The sequence below is a fragment of the Uloborus diversus genome, chromosome 3 (assembly GCF_026930045.1).
Source record: "Uloborus diversus isolate 005 chromosome 3, Udiv.v.3.1, whole genome shotgun sequence".
Lineage (NCBI taxonomy): Eukaryota > Metazoa > Arthropoda > Arachnida > Araneae > Uloboridae > Uloborus > Uloborus diversus.
In genome coordinates, this window is record NC_072733.1 from 144,920,126 (window position 1) to 144,937,570 (window position 17,445).

The window sequence follows — 17,445 nt, forward strand, 5'->3', positions numbered from 1 at the left end:
TACAAGAGTATGTATGAAGCCTTTTTTTCCACCCATAAATTCTTTGTTTTTTAAAGATGTTATCCAAATGCTCCCATCCAATTATTTAGAATAATCATTGCTCTAATGTGATTGTATTTACAGGAGAGCATACAAAATAAACATATTAAAAGAAAATACAGAAGCATACACATTATATGCAGTTTATCAATATGATGAGTTTAAATAAAAGTACTTTTTAGAATTAAATGTGCATAAAATCTTCAGTATTACAATTACTTAATATTTGTGGTCTAAGATAAGAAAAAAAAAAAGCTTCTTTTCTCAAAAGTTCCCAAAACAAATTTGTCATTCAACACTGAATAATAAAAATAAAAAATTAATATTTAAATTTACTTACAGTTAACGTCACATTTATCAATTGGCTTTATGTGCATCTCAAGAATATTCCTGAAAAAAAAATATTATTTTTCTTAGGTAGAATAATTATGGACTTTATATGATTAAATAGTTTGCAACACATGCAAAGCAAATGTATAAGAAATATCAAAACTATTAAAAATAAAAAGTGAATTTTAACAGAACATGCTAGTAAAACTAAGGGGATAAAAATTACCCCCTATGTAAATTAATAATAATGGAAGTTTTTGCAAAACAGTTCTTAATTTTAAATATTCAGAGTGTTAGTAATTTTTATGTAGAAAAACTAGTCATTCTAAGCCTCCTACCCACACAGACTGGGTAGGACAAAAAACAGCTGTAACAAGTATTATCTCTCACATCTGATCCTTCTGTTTATCTGTTTCTAACTCTTCCTCACTTTTTCATACCATACAGAACTTTGACAATTTGGTCATAGCATATAGCGCAGATACAGATAATACTGCCTGGACAGGTAAACGGCAGTATCTGCAGAAATGCGTTATTGAGATATTTGAAGAAATGTGTGTTGGATTCAATACTAACAATAGGGAGATGTTGGAATTAGACGTTATTTTCATGCCTTTTTTTCAGCGGAAACCAAATAAGCAGACATTCTTTCAATTGGGGGAGGGGGCAGTGAAGAAATACTGGCATATATTAACATTATATTTGCATTGAAAGAGCTGATTTTTCTGCTGAAGATTACATCTGTTTGAAATTTCCAAGTTGAATAAAAAATGGAGTTTCGCTTTTTAGTTACATGTTTAAAGGCTTTCCTCAACCCAATTCAGAATTTACTGTATCATCAACTCCCTGTTGATACCTAGAATTGATTATATAATTCCTGCTTTTCAAATGACTGTTCAAGGCTTTTCTCAAGTCGAATCGTAAAGTTACGTTTTTTTTCTTACTTATCCTTTCGACCAGGAATCTTGCCAAACTTTTTGCAGAAAGATTTCAATGGTAGTTTTTCAACTGTTTCTGTTTTTTAAGCCAAAGACAATGTAATATTGTTTCTTAGCTTTCACCATGTAACCAAAAGTTGCCATTAAAATAATCTTTAAAACGTTTGCAAATATGTAAAATACTATGAATGCCAACTAAATTAGGCAAATCCTTAAACAGCACAGAAACTTTCATTAGTTTGACTTTTTGCAATTTCAAACAATTGTCATATTGTACTACGCATTTTGATAATATTCCAGATAAAAATTTTTAGCGTCACTTTATAAACACCAGAAGTATCTCATCATTTGGCGACAATATCTCTTAGATGAAAATTAGTTTAGGCCTTTTCAAAGTAGGGAGGGAGAGCATTATGCAAGGTATCCCAAAATGATTACCGCAAATTTGGTAACATTTTAAATCATACCAAGCACAATAGTTAAAGTTTTCCAAAATAACTATTGAAAGTATGGGGGGGGGGGAGGGTTACTAGGGAGGCAGCTACATTTTTATACAACAGTTTCTACTTCAGTAGCCATATGGAGAAGGTTTAAGATGCCATAATAAAAGAAAATAATAAATATATTAGAGATAAATCTTTTTAAACAAGTGAAGGTGGGGTTGATATAACTTTTTTACATTCATGTAGATAGAATTCATCCATTTGATTATTTATGAGATATGTGGCATTAATAAGCATCCCCGTAATGCCGGGTAATAAGCTAGATAATAAATAAATAAAAAGTCTCTAAATTTAAAAGGCTTTTCAGAAGAAAATTTTTAAGAGGAGTTAAGAGTTTTCCCCAAAATTTTAATTAACAATTACTGAAAAAAATATTATCAACATTTATATAGAAAGAGAGCTCACTGAATTTTTTAAGCAATATATTAACACTACTCTTAACTTCACTGATCAGCTCATATTCAGGAGTAGTATTTCATTAGCTTACCAAAAAAAAAAATCATATGCATGTATTTTATATAACTTTACACAATGTCCAGAAAATTTTGTCACCTTCTCCTGTGTTCTGAGAACTACTCGGTGCGCATGAGAAGAGCCACTTCAATCACACTGCAGTTTCTTTTTCTACAGCAAAAGAGGTCTGTAGATCCATTTCCAGTGGCATTTGCATATTCCTGTACTTTTCCCACAGCAATAGGGGTCCTCAAAATCTAATTCCATGGCATTTTAGGATCCGTGGAGTTGCCTCACAGACAAACAAATTTACAGACAGATTTTTTGATCTCATAATCAACCTTTTTTCTTTTTTTATTGATTGTGTTTACTCATTTTATTAATTTTATTTCTGACTCACTTTTGCTTTTTAAAACATCCTTTAAAAATATTTTTAAAAGCAAAATGCTTTCTTTTATGCTTTTATTTAGTACTTGCCTGTTTTTAAAAACTTTTCCCGGAAAGTAAGCAAATAAAATTTGACAATGCATGACTTATCTTAAGGTTCTTTTCTCTAAAATAATGAAGTCTCATCCTTACGATGGTATTTCCTAAAGTTAGAAATGGAGGGTTTGAGCAAAGCACTGTAGCTTGAGCTTGAAACTAGAAGTTGTTAAGCTTAGTTTATGCCAAAAATTTTCTCTTTTGACTTGAAACTTCATGTGCATCATATTTTTTTTTTTGATTTTATGACTAGGGAAAGGCTTATGGGGAAAGGTAGAATATATGTAACAAAAAAAGCAAACTAAAAACAATCTGTATATATTTTTTAAAAAATTAATGTAGGAATTGCTTTTGATTATATTCAAAATCAAAACAAAGCCCTATTAAAAACCATTTCCCAGAAAATGTTCTTTTATTTAAATGCAAATTAAAAGCATAATGGGAAAATATTAAAACTATGGAATTCAGTACTGATTGTTTTGAATTTACTACATTACCCTTTCCTTTTACTTCTACTGAAAAAAATGGTCGATGAATTCAATGCAGTTAGAATAGTTAAATGACTTAGCATGAGAAGGGCTGAAACGGGTTTTAAACCTTATGTCTTTTTATTAGTTACATGGAAATTGTACAAAGTGTTTCACGTCGCTTTTGTGCTTAGATTGCAACAACAAAGTTAGGAAATAAGCAAAATCACAAATTACTAACCAATTTCAACAATGCGTCAGTGTTTTAACAGTTACTTTAAAAATGTTTCTGCATAAAATTTAATGAAAACCATGTTCCTATAGTAAAATTATTCTTACTGAAAGTAACTTGGCGACAATAGTTCCTAGAGTCCTTGTCTAGTAAAATCACGAGTATTAGAAATTCCGTAACTGTGAAATTTCAATCAGTACTCAAGAGCAAACATCTCTCTTCATCTCCCGTGAAAGCAAACTGACCACCTACCACCCTGGTGAGACAGAGAACGTTTCTTCTCATCAGCTTTAGTCAGCAGCAAAGCATTTATGTTAGCTTAATGGTAGGGAGAATTGGCGAATCTCAGAGAATACCATCACAAATGGTTAAAAACTGGTTTTCTCAGACTCTTCTGGGGATATCATTGGAAGGGTCCTGGTACCAGAGGAACTGTTCTTACAAACATCAGCTGTAGCCAGTAGATAATGCGTTAAATTAACTATTGTTTTTATAATTAAAAAATAAATCAGTATAGGTATGTGTAAAAGGAATTGTTGGTAGATAATGTGCTAAAAAATATATATGCAGAAATAAAAGAAATGAATGCACGTACGTGTGGTAATATCTATACTTCTTAAAAGCATTATTTACAAAAATTAACTTTAGTACTGTACAGTAGATACAGTAATAATATTTATGAGTTAAAAAATGAAGATGATGAAGATTTATGCTGCATAATCAGATCGTTATTTTTTATTAAATACATTTTAAAATATGGTTGCTTCACCTTTTCTTTTATAACGTTTCCATTTATGGCAACAAGCCCCTCTTCTCAATCTCTTTAATCCACAATGCAAGAGCAGCTTCCATTTTCATATACTTTACTCAGACTCTGCAAGCTTTAACATTGAAACTAAGTTCTGAACTTATACGGATATCATTTTGTTTTTACTTTTAACTGTACGTATGGAAGATTCACTCATACTTATTGCGTTGTTACCGTCAACATTTGGTAGTTGTCCAAACATATCAAGAATCTTAATCTTCTTTTTATTGTCAGAAACATTATTTCCCCCCTCCCCCCCCCCCCCCATCTTCATAAACTTTAGATGAAACAGCTCACTAAGGTTCCATTATATTTCATCAACATTAATGTTTAGAATGTAAAAAAAGAAAGCTGCTGAGCAGTTTTTTTATGCACTAACAACGTGATGCCTAGACTAGTTTGATGTGGAAACTTTCGATGGTCAGTGTGATGCTAATGGGATGTAATAACATTCACAAAATATATATTTAGTTGTCAATAACGAAGCTGCTACTTCCTTCTAAAGAAATTTGTGTTGTAGACGAGGAATTCGCTCGCGTCAGCTCTAAAATTCGTTACTCGTGGAAAATTCGCGTTATAGCCGTTTTGCATAAGTTGAATCGCATTGTAGCGGGAGTCGACTGTAATTGAAAACTGGACAGGATGCAAAATGAATGTAACTTAACGTACAGCACACAATTTTTGGTGAATAAAAGAAATATGATGAGTTCTTTCACCCCTCTTTTACTTATTTGCTCTTTCTTGACTTTCAGTGAATGCCCTAACTGCTATTTTTATTTTTAGTGAAGTTTTTGGATGATAAAAATATCATTTTGGTGCAGTTCGGCACAAAAATTGTGAATTAGGACATTTTGTATCAGGATGTATCAGAAATTGAAAATTGATGCAGATTCCCCTCCCCCCTTGGAGTAAATGATCTGAAGATCTTTCTGAAAGAAGTTTGAAACAATTTACATTATGCAGAAGCAGGACTAAGTTTCATACTGTGAGTTGCTCAAAGCAATGATAACAGAAATATAGCATTCACATTCGTACTAATAAATATTATGGTTCAAAACGATTTTTGAAATGTTTGGTTAGGCAAAAACAAAGTCATATTTACACAGAACTAACATTAACAGAATTTCCATAGAATTTTTTAAATAAATAAATACTGTACCTTAGCTCTAGAAACGTAAAGTCCGCCACACCAAACACAGAGGCTAATTCATCATTTTGACATGAAATTCTAAATGGATTATGAGGATCAAACAAACGCTTTTTACAAATATACACTTTCAACCCTATCAAGACCTAAAAAGATAAAATTTAGAAACTATGAGCATGAACAACTACCTTTTCTTGAAAATGCAAAAGAAATTACACAAAAATTTGGGGACTCATTGTCAAATATATGTGTATATCTGAATTACCTGCAGTACAAATTGTAAAACAAATGAGAATGCATTACAAACTTGATTTCTAATCAGAAACTGAGAATATTATGCAAAAAAAAAACTTTACTCAAAACACAGTGAAATTCCATCACAACAAACTTATAGGGACCACAAATTTTATCTATTGTAGCGGAATTTTGTCATAATGGAATTCAAGCAATATAACAGGAATTAAATTAGGACTGAAAATTTGATTTCATTGAAATGGATATTTTGCTGTATAGGTATTGGTTGTAGTGGTATTTCACTGTATACAACTTGCACTGCATTCATACCTAAATGGTCAATTTAAATTAAATGATTTGTAAGACTTGGTTAGTAGGGAACACACCAGAAAAAAAAAAAAAAAAAAAAAAACAGAAATGAACCAAAAGGATTCATACAAAAATAAAGCAGAATTAGAATTTCCTTTTAGGCAATTATGAACTTTAAAATGTAAAGAAATTGTTGATCAGAGCAATAGTGAGAACAGGGCTTAATATGAATGAGAGCTCCGCTCCAGTACCTTTCAACTGTATATGAATTTTAACATAACTGCTGAAAATGTCATGTGCAAACGAATTTTTTAAGTAGACAAAATATTTGCATGGACAGCATGGATCATCCTCAAAGTCTTAAAATATCCTAGTGAAAGTTATATTAGTTCTGAAAATTTGAAGGGTGAGAGCAAAAATTTAACTTCATCAAAAGATTGAAGTTCATGTTTTGTGTCTCAACTTATTTTAAAAGGCATATAACACCTAAAAATTATTTATGGTTAATAGAGCAGAGGTAGAAGTGGCTAACATGTAACATATAGGACATTTTCCACGAAAAATAGACAAATACAGGACACGTTTTATGAATAATTTTGTTTGAAAATATAAAAAAATACATAGTTTATATTATCTAGTTATTCTTGCACTAATTATTACCAATGATTTTAATTAATACTGCATACAGTTAAAAAAAAACTAAAATAAAAATTATAACATGCCTCTAGAATGAGTTTTCTGAGTTCTTGAAAGAATAACTTAAAAAAAAAACTATTTAACTTATGTAAAAATATTTTAAAACAAATTTTAAACAATGTGATGTCTGAAATACACCGCCAGCTCAGTCATTTCCAGCCGAGGACTGCAGTTTCGTGCTTATTAGAACTCATTAGCACGGCATAGGAAAGTGACTGAGCTGGAGACGGAAAACCTCTTAAGGAAGACAAGAGTGCGAAACAAACTGGTAGCTAATATACTGAATGTGATGTCTATTTACATTTAATACATTCATTTATAATTATTGATTATTTATATTTTTGAAAAGCTTTTGTCAAACCCTTTTTTCTCCATTTCATCTTTTGCAAGTTCAATATTTTTCTTGCCAGAATCAATAAGAATTTGCAAAGCTTCTATTTAATACATATACAGTGGATGCCGGTTAGTTGAATCAGCCGCTTAAATAAATTATATTGTCAAAAACAGAATAAAATCCAGCTTTATTGATTTTTTTTGAAAGTACACCAACATTTTTCTTTTGTCTCGGACTTTTATGAGTCTTTAAAAAGATTTTCCCATTACTTTTTGGATTTCGTATTTAGCGACTAAATTGCCAATTCTTTGACTAAGTACTTCATCAATAGTTAGGAGAGCTTGTTATGGATCATTGAAGCATTCTCTCAAAACAATTTTAAACATTGGCAAAAATACTCGACACCTATAACAAAATTAAAACTAACAGAGGCCGCCAGAGATTTCAAAATTTGTTTTTTATGTACAAGTATTTTGTTTTCCAGCAGTCTTAAATTATTTTTTGTTAAACTTTGAAATAAAGTATGAATCAAGTGACCTAAAGATTTTTCTTAGGTCATTTTCTAAAAATTTATACAACAAATTATAGGAATATGGGAAATATAGGACACTTTTGATAGTTTTTTTTTTTTTTTTTTTTGAAAATATAGGAAATATAAGATACTAGAGGACCCGACAGACGATGTTCTGTTCAAACTTTGTAAATTGAAAAGTTGAAAAATTTCAGTAAACTATCAAGTATTTGAACCGTTTTGTTACAAAAAAATAAGTAAATAGAAAATATTTTAAGCTGCTTGGTGTCAGAATGCATATATTTATTACAACCTGATTTATCTAGTGCCCACTGATCAGTTGTTTTATCAACTATTTTTTCTCGCGTACTTGAAAGATCTTCATAGATTGTATAGTTTGTTCCTTCAGACATACTCAAAGGATAAAAATATTCCTCAGATATTAAGTATAAAAAATAACTACCCATGTAGAAAAAACGGGAAATCCCGCTGCAACGTCCCCCATATGAAAAAAAATAAAACAATCCAATGGATATTGTTTACAAAAGTGATAATTGTAAAAACAGTTCCCTGAATAAGCAAAAACACGCTGATCTTGTGTGTACAGAACTACCCTGTTGTAATTTATCTGGACGAAAATAAAATTTGTTTCGTCTTTGAATTCCACCATCCTTTCCTTTAATAATGCACTGATTAGTTGATAATCCTTAAAATATTCTTGCTATTGGTGCCAAAACTCAGATGGATTTGAAACGAGAAACAAATGTTGTTATGGTACTTTCCGATCATTTAGTTAGGAAAACCTAAAGCACCGATCCGGTCACATGGTTTAACTACGACGAAAAACACCCGTTTTGCGTGAACTTAGTGAAAGAAACTCTATTTCTTCCAGTACTTTACTTTGAAATGTATCACTGGACCTAAAATTGTTGCTTTCAAGAAATGAAGGCTTCACTCTCTCTCATTATCACAGTAGGAAATTTCATTACAAAAAGCAGAACTGGCTTTTGGCAACGGGTTAAATATTTATTTCAATTCTCGCTCAACAATCGGTTAAAATAAATATTAATCATTTGGGAGAATAAACCATCCAATGTTTAAATTAATTAATTAACAAAAACGTTTCCGATTCGATCCATCGCGCTTCGAAACCATGCTTGCCATAACTCAATTATACACAAAAAATTTGATCAAAATCAGTCCAGCCGTTTAAAAGCCTTATGGTGACAAACGTCCGCACAAAAGATTTTTATATATTAAGATTATAGCACTACTTCAACCCCTGATAGAGGAATAACTTGAAAATAAAAATTAAAAAACAAAATCAAAACCATCCACAAAATTAGCGAGGAATGCCTAAAAAACTGGTCGAAGCATTTCCTGGAAAAATGTTTTGACCAGTTCAAACCAGTGGTTGGAAAAACTACATTTTTTTGTAGGGAACTACAACTACTTTCTTCAAAATGTAGCAACTACAAACTACTTTTGAAAAGTAGTCGCTACCTCGCTACCTTTTTAAAATTAAAAAATGAAAAGCATACACATACACACCATTTGAGGATTGAACAAAAGAATTCAAAAAGTCAGGGTTCATACTCTATTTGGATGGAAAAATTCCATGACTTTTTCATGACTTCATAAAAATTTTCATGACCTTGTTACACGAAGAGAATAGTACTATTTGCCAATTTTCTGCAATGGTATTGGCAAAACTATTATGTGAATGCCACTACCTTATCAAAACATTTACTTGTGATAGAAAAAACATCAGCGCATAGTACAGAACCTAATAACTATTCTTATTTACCTTTTAAATTTAAGTAAGGTAAAAATATAGTAAATGCAATATACAGATGTTCAAAATTAATAAATATTTAATAAACAGAGCTTAATACAGTGAAACCTGTGTAAGTTGAACACTTGCGGTGCACTACTTTAGTGGTAAACTTAAACAGGTGGTCAACTTATAGATTGATTTATATGTCAAGGGCAAATTCCGTGCCTGAAAAAAGTGGTCAACTTAGACAGGTTTTACGGTAGTAATTAATGGGACAGAATATTAATAAATGGGACAAAGGTTGAATGAGTCATTACAAAGTTTACAAAAATAAATTTACTTCATAAAAATATAGCATTTTGGTATCAACAGTGTAGCTAATAATCTATGTAACTTGACAGTATTTTCATTCATTGAAGTAAAGCCTCGTTTTACAGTAAATTCTTTTTTTAAGTATTAGAATACCCTATTTCTTTGTTCTATCGCCTGATTAAACCTTTATTTTCTAAAGTCTTCAACAAATTAAGATAAATTCTGACAAGTTTAATAATGGTTTTTTATGAGTGGTTGAAACAAACTTATATGCAATTGAATTATACTTTTTAAGTGGGTGTGGCAAAATCTAGAACGTGCAAGTCCAGTTCTAAAAAAATATATAATGTGCTGAAAATAATTATGAACTCTAAATAAGTGACATCCCAGCAGTAAAACCACATAACAAAAAAAAGGCGGAAGGCTGTAACACAAGCGGATGCAATAGGATTCCAAAACCCAGATTCGTGTTTTGGGATGGTTCAGTTTTCCAGTGTAAATAGCTTTTACATGCAATACTGTTAAATCACTGAAGATTTCTAATGTTCTTTTAGCTTCTGTTACTTTCTTACTGCCCAAGACATTTTTCCATAACTTAAAATAAATTTCCAGGACTTTTAATGAAAACATGAATTTTCCATGACTTTTCCAGGTCTGAAATCTGTTTATTTTTTTTTTTCCATGTCTTTCCAGGATTTCCATGACCCGTACGAACCCTGAAAAGTGCTTAAGATTAAAAAATTGGCTCATTTGAACATGGAATATTACTAAGTATTATTTATTCTTTTTTAACTTTACTGAATCAATTTCTCATTCCAAACATTTTTCACGGTTTTTTCAAATATTCGCTGCAAGAAATTAAAAGATGAAAGTTGGATTTAAAAGTTGAAAGAATTCAACCTCCAAATTTTTAATTATTTCTGAACAGTGAACATTTAATTCAAGAAGTACAATTTGGCTACCGTATATACTCGCGTATAAGTCGAGAAATTTTGTCCAAAAAATGAGATCAAAGGAAGGGGGGTCGACTTATACGCGGGTCAAATTTTCCGAAAAAATTTTTCCGATCAACGAGAGCTGGGAAGCTACGAGAAATGCCGATGTGCGGTTACAGGTAGTTGCTGATAAGTTGATCGTGTGAAAAAGTAAACTTATTCAAAAATAATAACAAAAAAAACCTAAATAATACACATAAATAAAGATAATTTTATTCTTCTTTATTAAGGATCAAATCAGCAATTAACAAATATCGTGAAACGTATGAAAATATTTATCGTCAACAGTCACGCCATTCAGACTGAGAGTGCGTTCGACGAGCACGACCGGGAGCGACCGGTTAGTGAATCACGTGACAGCTAATGATCACGTGCTCAAATCAACCAATCAACTGCTTAGACTAGTAACCGCTGCGGTAACCGGTTGATCATAGAACGCCGCGGTTAGTAACTGGTTACTTACCGGTTTACCGGTGAGGTTCGTCGAACGCAACCTCTGATGTCATTGACGATTCTGCAGCCGCCGATGTATACGATGACGCGGTGATGACGGAAGCGGACTTTAATGAACTTTTTTTTTGCGTCCGACTCGGAATCCGAGTTTGAAGGCTTTTAGAAATGTTTTCCTATTTAATTCCTATTTTATTTGTAAATAAATGTGTTCATTATTTTGAAATTTCTTTGAAAATAATTCGCGATGTTTTTGGAAAGTGTGGGGGTCGACTTATACGCGGGTTTTAGATTTTTTCTGAATTTTTTCTCTGAAAAAGGAGGGGTCGACTTATACGCGAGATTGACCTATACGCGAGTATATACGGTACTTGAAAATGTAAATAGATGCAGGCATAATTTGATTCAAATTTTACATAGGCATACATGTACATAAAATTGATTTAGATGATGAAAAACATATTTTAAACAAAGAGAAAAATTTTAATTTCCATTATAGAAGTTAATTTTAGAGGAACTTATATTTTGTAGGAGATAGTTAATTGATTTTGAGCTTCAAGTTACAGGTCAGGAAAATGGAAACCATCTCCTTTCTTACGTCACTGATAAAATGAAATAAAAACATCATTTAATTTTACCGAATAACCTTAGAAACTTAATATATTTAATAATTGACTTTTATTATGCTAATGTGCCAAAACTCAACCGGTAAGAAGAAAAAATAAAAAAAATAGGAAAAATATCCCAAACGGTACTAGTATTAAAAATCAAATATTAATAAATATCCGAAATATGAAACATAACTAAGAATGTTTACTTTACTTCTATGTGCAATTTTAAACTGCAGTGAACTTGGGCTGCAATGCGATTCAAAAAAACTCAAAATGGCTATATAGCGAGTTTTTTTTGAAGAACGAATTTTGGAGCCAACGCAAATTCCCCACCCGCAACACAAAAAATTTCGGAACTGAATCGCGGGGTTTAAGTATATTGCCTTCTTTATTAGGTATGAAATATTAGTATCGTGAATGAACTTTCCCTTTAGCATCACTGAAAGCGGAATGTCCTCGCACCATACTAGCGGAAACATTGCTTTGTTAACGTACAAATTGCCACTCCGTAGCTTTTTCATTCTAAATATGACGTTGATGAAATATAATTTCACATAAGTGGGCTGTTTATCTAAATTTTGAAAATAAAAGGAAAAATAGAAAGTTTCTGACGACAACTATAGAAATTTTAACCTTTTCAAAATGCTTAAACAACTAAAAATGTGTCGAATATAATTACTGTAAATTACAGCCCATTAGCCAGGGCTAAAGCAGTGGTCTGCTAATTCTATATTAGCTACCAGTTTGTTTTGCACTCTCGGCTTCCTTAAGAGGTTTTCCATCTCCAGCTCAGTCACTTGCCTATGCCGGGCTGATGAGTGTTAATTAAGCACGAAACTGCAGTCCTCGGCTGGAAATGACTGAGCTGGCGGTGTATTTCACATAATTACTGCATCTATTGTATAGTACTATTGCAGTGCTGCATTTTATTATTGCTTTATATTATTAGTTCCATACTATTTTATTTTGTGCCATTCTCTCCCATTGATTATGTGCACCATAACAGTATTTTCATTCAACAACACAGCTTTTTCAACCAATGCGACGAGGAATGCATCCCTCACACAAGTTCAACTGTATATATGGATGACATTAATACCAAAAGATTTTTCTTGACGGGCAAAGTTTGCATGAAACAGAAAATTTTCCTTTATCATACATTTCTATAACACTGTAATATTTATTGTTAACCAGGTCAGGGCCTTAAACATTTTTAAATGATCATCCCCGGGACATTTTCTGCTGCCAGAAAGCACAAATGCTGCACTAAATTGGCAATTATCGCTTATTGTTTTCTTTCTATGTATGCTCTATTCAAGGCGAATATTGGGGAAATGTGAACATTTCGATGCAAAACTAACTAATGAGAACAAGCAAAGAGAAAGAACATGCAGCGTCAAAATAATGTGTCTGAGGTCAGCTCGTATTTTTCAGAGTTTTACGAATCTGATTGGTGCAAATTTTACTCGCTTATGATTTGCACCAGTCAGAATTGTTTGACACCTCATTTCTTTCTTTTTCTTGAAACTTTATTTAAAAGTAGTTTCTCGAAATGGCTACAAATTACTTTTTTTGTATTGCACTACATGCTACTCTATTTTTTTTCAAAAGCAGTACGCTACTTCCAACCACTGATTCAGATAAATAAAAATCCTATGAATTTTGGGTAACCACAAAACAGAATCATAAATGACCTAAACATTAACACAAATAATATAAAATTAATGAATGTAGCAAAAATGAATTCATACAAAATTTCAAGCAGTTAAAAAAAGGTCAAAACTCAAGAAAATATTAAAAAGAAAACCCTTTAATCACAAAGCATGTCCCAAACTTATAAAAAATATGGAACAAAAGCTGAATCATTTACCGAACTAAAATGATACCATAAAATGGGGAAAACTTCTTTCCAAAGCAAAACCTACAGGGGAGAACAGTTTTGGACACTTTTAAACTTAAAGGTGAACTGAAAGATTGAATGGAATTAGAATACAGTAAAGTCCTGAGAAACTTGTTTACTTGCCAATATAACTTTTAAATAACATGAGAATACAAAAATAAGGATTAAAAGTCCTACATAACTACTCAACTTTCAAAATTAAGGTGGAAATATGAAGTTGTTAAAAACAAGCAACAATCACTCATTTAAAAAATTGTTTATTTAGAGGGGGGCAGTTCTGTGGGCTGTTAGGGACTCTTTGCAAGGAGCCAAAAAATTTAGATCCAGGCATGGTCGATGGTTTAGGGGGGGGGGGAGTCAAGAGCTTACCCGCCTCTGACGTGACAAGCATATTTACAAAATTAAAAAGTTAACATTCTATGTACTTTGTAAAAAGTTGTATTAAATTATTTTTTGGGAGAAAAAATGATCCAAATCCTTTCAGTTTCATTTAAACTTGCATTTAACCTAAATGTAAATAAATTTCTTTTCCTAAATATATAAAAGTTTTGGAGGGAAATATATGTAAAAATATCATTCTAGTATGACTCAGTATACGAACTACTCAACTCATGTGACTTCGGTTGTTTACCTTTTTCTCTCCCTGTAGTTCTACTTCTCTTTTGTGTGTTACTATGTCGTAATAAATGTTGTGTGTTCGCTAACGGCGCATATTATTGTTTCCACTGTGAATATATCACTTTGCTAATAGGTTATGGGCCCAGGAAACGTCCAATGCGCCATGATATTTGTTATTTTAAGTTCATAACAACCGCTTAATATCGAACAACAGCAAAGTTAAGATTTTTCTTTTCGAAACTATCGAACACGTTCTTCATCAGAAACCGTAATTTTTCCTGATGCCGTTAAAAACTATTCGCCGTCAAATCTAAGAAAAAGGTACGTAACTGAACTTTTCGTTTTCAAAATATAACGTTTTCATCGATCTGTACTATCAAAAAGGTGACTGTTCTAAAACGAAACTCTTTTTACCGTCATCCATATATGCTCTCCGATCTCATAGAACAAGTGTATATAAGTCGATTTTTACGAATTAGAGGTTGTATTTTGAACATTTTGCGATAAATTTCATGACACAATGACGGAAGCAGCCACAATCGCCGAATTACAAGAAGAATTGAAAAGAATCCAAATTCAGTTAAACACGAAGAAAAAAACCGTCAGCACATCCAGTGGGGGTTTGCCAGATTCTAAACACCTTGATGGCAATAATTATTCGGAATGGAAATTCCTCACGAAAAATTTCTTAATTGATGCAGGTTTGTGGCAGTGCATTGATTCGTCAGATGAAACCGATTCCGAAACTGATCAAAGAGATTTGGCAAAAATCAATTTATCCATTAAACTTTGTGCATCAGCAGAAACAAAGAAAGCGACTATCGCTAAAGAAGCTTGGGAATCTTTACGTAAAACTTATGAAGACAAAGGTATTGTTCGCCGCATCGGACTTTATTCTTCACTGTTTAGAACAATGTTTAGTCCACCAACACTGTAGTCCACCACACCAGTAACAACACTGTTTAGTCCACCTACATCGATCGCCGAGCAGCTAGACAGCATAGGAAAACCCTTAGATGATGAAACTGTCAGAGGAATTATCCTAGGGGGACTACCTGAAAAATTTCGCCTTCTGATACTAGGAATACAGGGTTCCAATCAAAGTACTTCTGTAGACTTCATTAAAAATTTACTCTTACAAGATAACGTTAGAGACATTTGTTCTAATCAAATGATAGTGCATTTCATGGAAAATTAAATCAAAACAGATTTCCATCGAAACAAAATGAAAATCGCAAACCAAGATGCTACAATTGCAATGGAATAGGCCATTTTAGCTCTCAATGTAGGAAGCCTAGACATGCACGAAAGTCCAAAAATGAAACTGCAGATAAGCCAACTAACTTTTTCACAGGCACTTTTTCGACCCCACCTGAACCTAGTGATTGGTATCTTGATTCAGGTTGCAATGCTCATATGACACCAAAGGAAGACTGGATAACAAATCTTTCTCCTGAAAGCGAAAAGAAGGATAGATGTCGCAAATGGGGATACAGTTTCAACAAAAGGAACCGTAAATATTCCACTTACCACAAGCTTAACTGCAACTCTAGAGAACGTTATTTATGCAAAATGGCGTTGCAGAGCGCTTGAATAGAACTCTCGTTGAAAAGGCACGTACTATGCTAATTGATGCTAACTTACCGATAAAACTTTGGGCCGAAGCCGTGTATACAGCGAACTATTTAAAAAACCGTTCTCCTACGAAAGCCCTTTCTAAGATGACTCCAGAAGAAGCATGGTCCGGAACAAAACCAGATCTATCGCATTTGAAAATCTTTGGATGCAAAGCTATGTGCACATTCCTCAGGTACTTAGAAGAAAATGGGATGCTAAATCGGAAGAGAAAATTTTCGTAAGATATGCAGAAAACACAAAAGGTTACCATGTCATAGATCCAGTTAGCTTAAAATTTACCATCGTAAGAGATGTTGTATTTCTCGAAAATGAGTTCATCAATAAAGAGATACCAAAGACTGAAGAAACAGACAAATCCCAACAAGTAAGTCAAATAACATCGGAGGAATACATTAGCACCAAAATTTCATCCAGTAAAGACGAAGTAGAAGACACTGAACAAGAAGAAATCCTAGAAAATGATGTCATTGATGAAGATAATCCGCCAAAACGAATTCCCATACCCAATAAAAGAATATTTAATGATGATTTCATAGTATACCAAGCAAATGTTTGCAAAGAACCTTATAATTACGAAGAAGCCTGCAGTAGACCAGACTCCCTCAAATGGAAAACTGCAATTAAAGAAGAAGTTGAAGCACACATCAAAAACAAGTCCTGCGAATACTGTGAATTACCACCCGGCAAAAACGCCATAAAAAGCAAGTGAACTTTCAAAACAAAACATTGATCTAATGGAGAAATTGAAAAATACAAGGCAAGACTCGTTGCCAAAGGATATTCCCAAAAACAAGGAATCAACTATGACGAAACATTCTCGCCGACTGTGAGACACAGTTCAATACGATTTATACTTTCTCTAGCAGCAAAGTTCAAATTAAACATATACCAGATGGATGTTGTGACCGCATTTCTTCACCCAGTTCTAGAAGAAGAGATCTACATGGAGCTTCCGGACAATCCAGAACATTTTATCCACTGGTACTGTAAACTGAAGAAGTCTATCTATGGCCTGAAACAAGTCAGCAGAGTTTGGTATCAGAAGCTAGACAAAATTCTTTGCAAAATGGGACTGCAACGATCAAAAGCTGATCCATGTATTTTCTTTAGACCAGATCAAGAAAACATGCTCATAATTGCTGTATATGTTGATGACCTGTTGATACTTTCCAATAACCAGAAAGAGAAAGAACATGTTCAAAACGAACTTAAGAAAGAGTTCAATATGAAAGATCTTGGAGAAGCACACTACATTCTTGGATTGAGAATTAGTAAAGACCAAACGAATGGAACGATCACCCTGGATCAGTCAAACTACATCAAAAACATGCTCAAAAGATTTGGAATGGAAGACTGTAAGGAAGCAAGCACTCCCATTGCTCCGAACCAGATCATAACGAAAGAGATGTCGCCACAGACGGATGAAGAGAGGAAGTCAATGGAAAAGGTTCCCTACCGAGAAGCAATTGGTAGTCTGTTATATGCGTCTCAGGGGACACGACCTGACATTTGTCATGCTGTTGGCGTCCTAAGCCGTTTTTCAAACGACCCAGGGCAAGCTCATTGGTCCTGTGTGAAAAGAATATTTCGTTACCTCAAAGGTACTATAAACAAAAAGCTACATTTCTTCGAAAGTTCTCCCTCCCCCGAGCTAGAGGGA

The 17,445-nt window shown here is 32.8% G+C and overlaps 1 protein-coding gene across 1 annotated transcript in view; it reads right to left on the reverse strand.

Moving 5' to 3' along the window:
* The window catches only part of LOC129218983 (E3 ubiquitin-protein ligase Mdm2-like), a 95,815-nt gene that overhangs the window by 36,876 nt on the left and 41,494 nt on the right, over positions 1-17,445 (reverse strand). Inside the window, exons 4-5 of the mRNA XM_054853302.1 lie at positions 5,413-5,546; positions 380-429 (exon numbers count right to left, since the gene is read on the reverse strand). Of these exons, the coding sequence (XP_054709277.1) occupies positions 380-429; positions 5,413-5,546 (184 nt within the window). The remainder of the gene's footprint in view (positions 1-379; positions 430-5,412; positions 5,547-17,445) is intronic.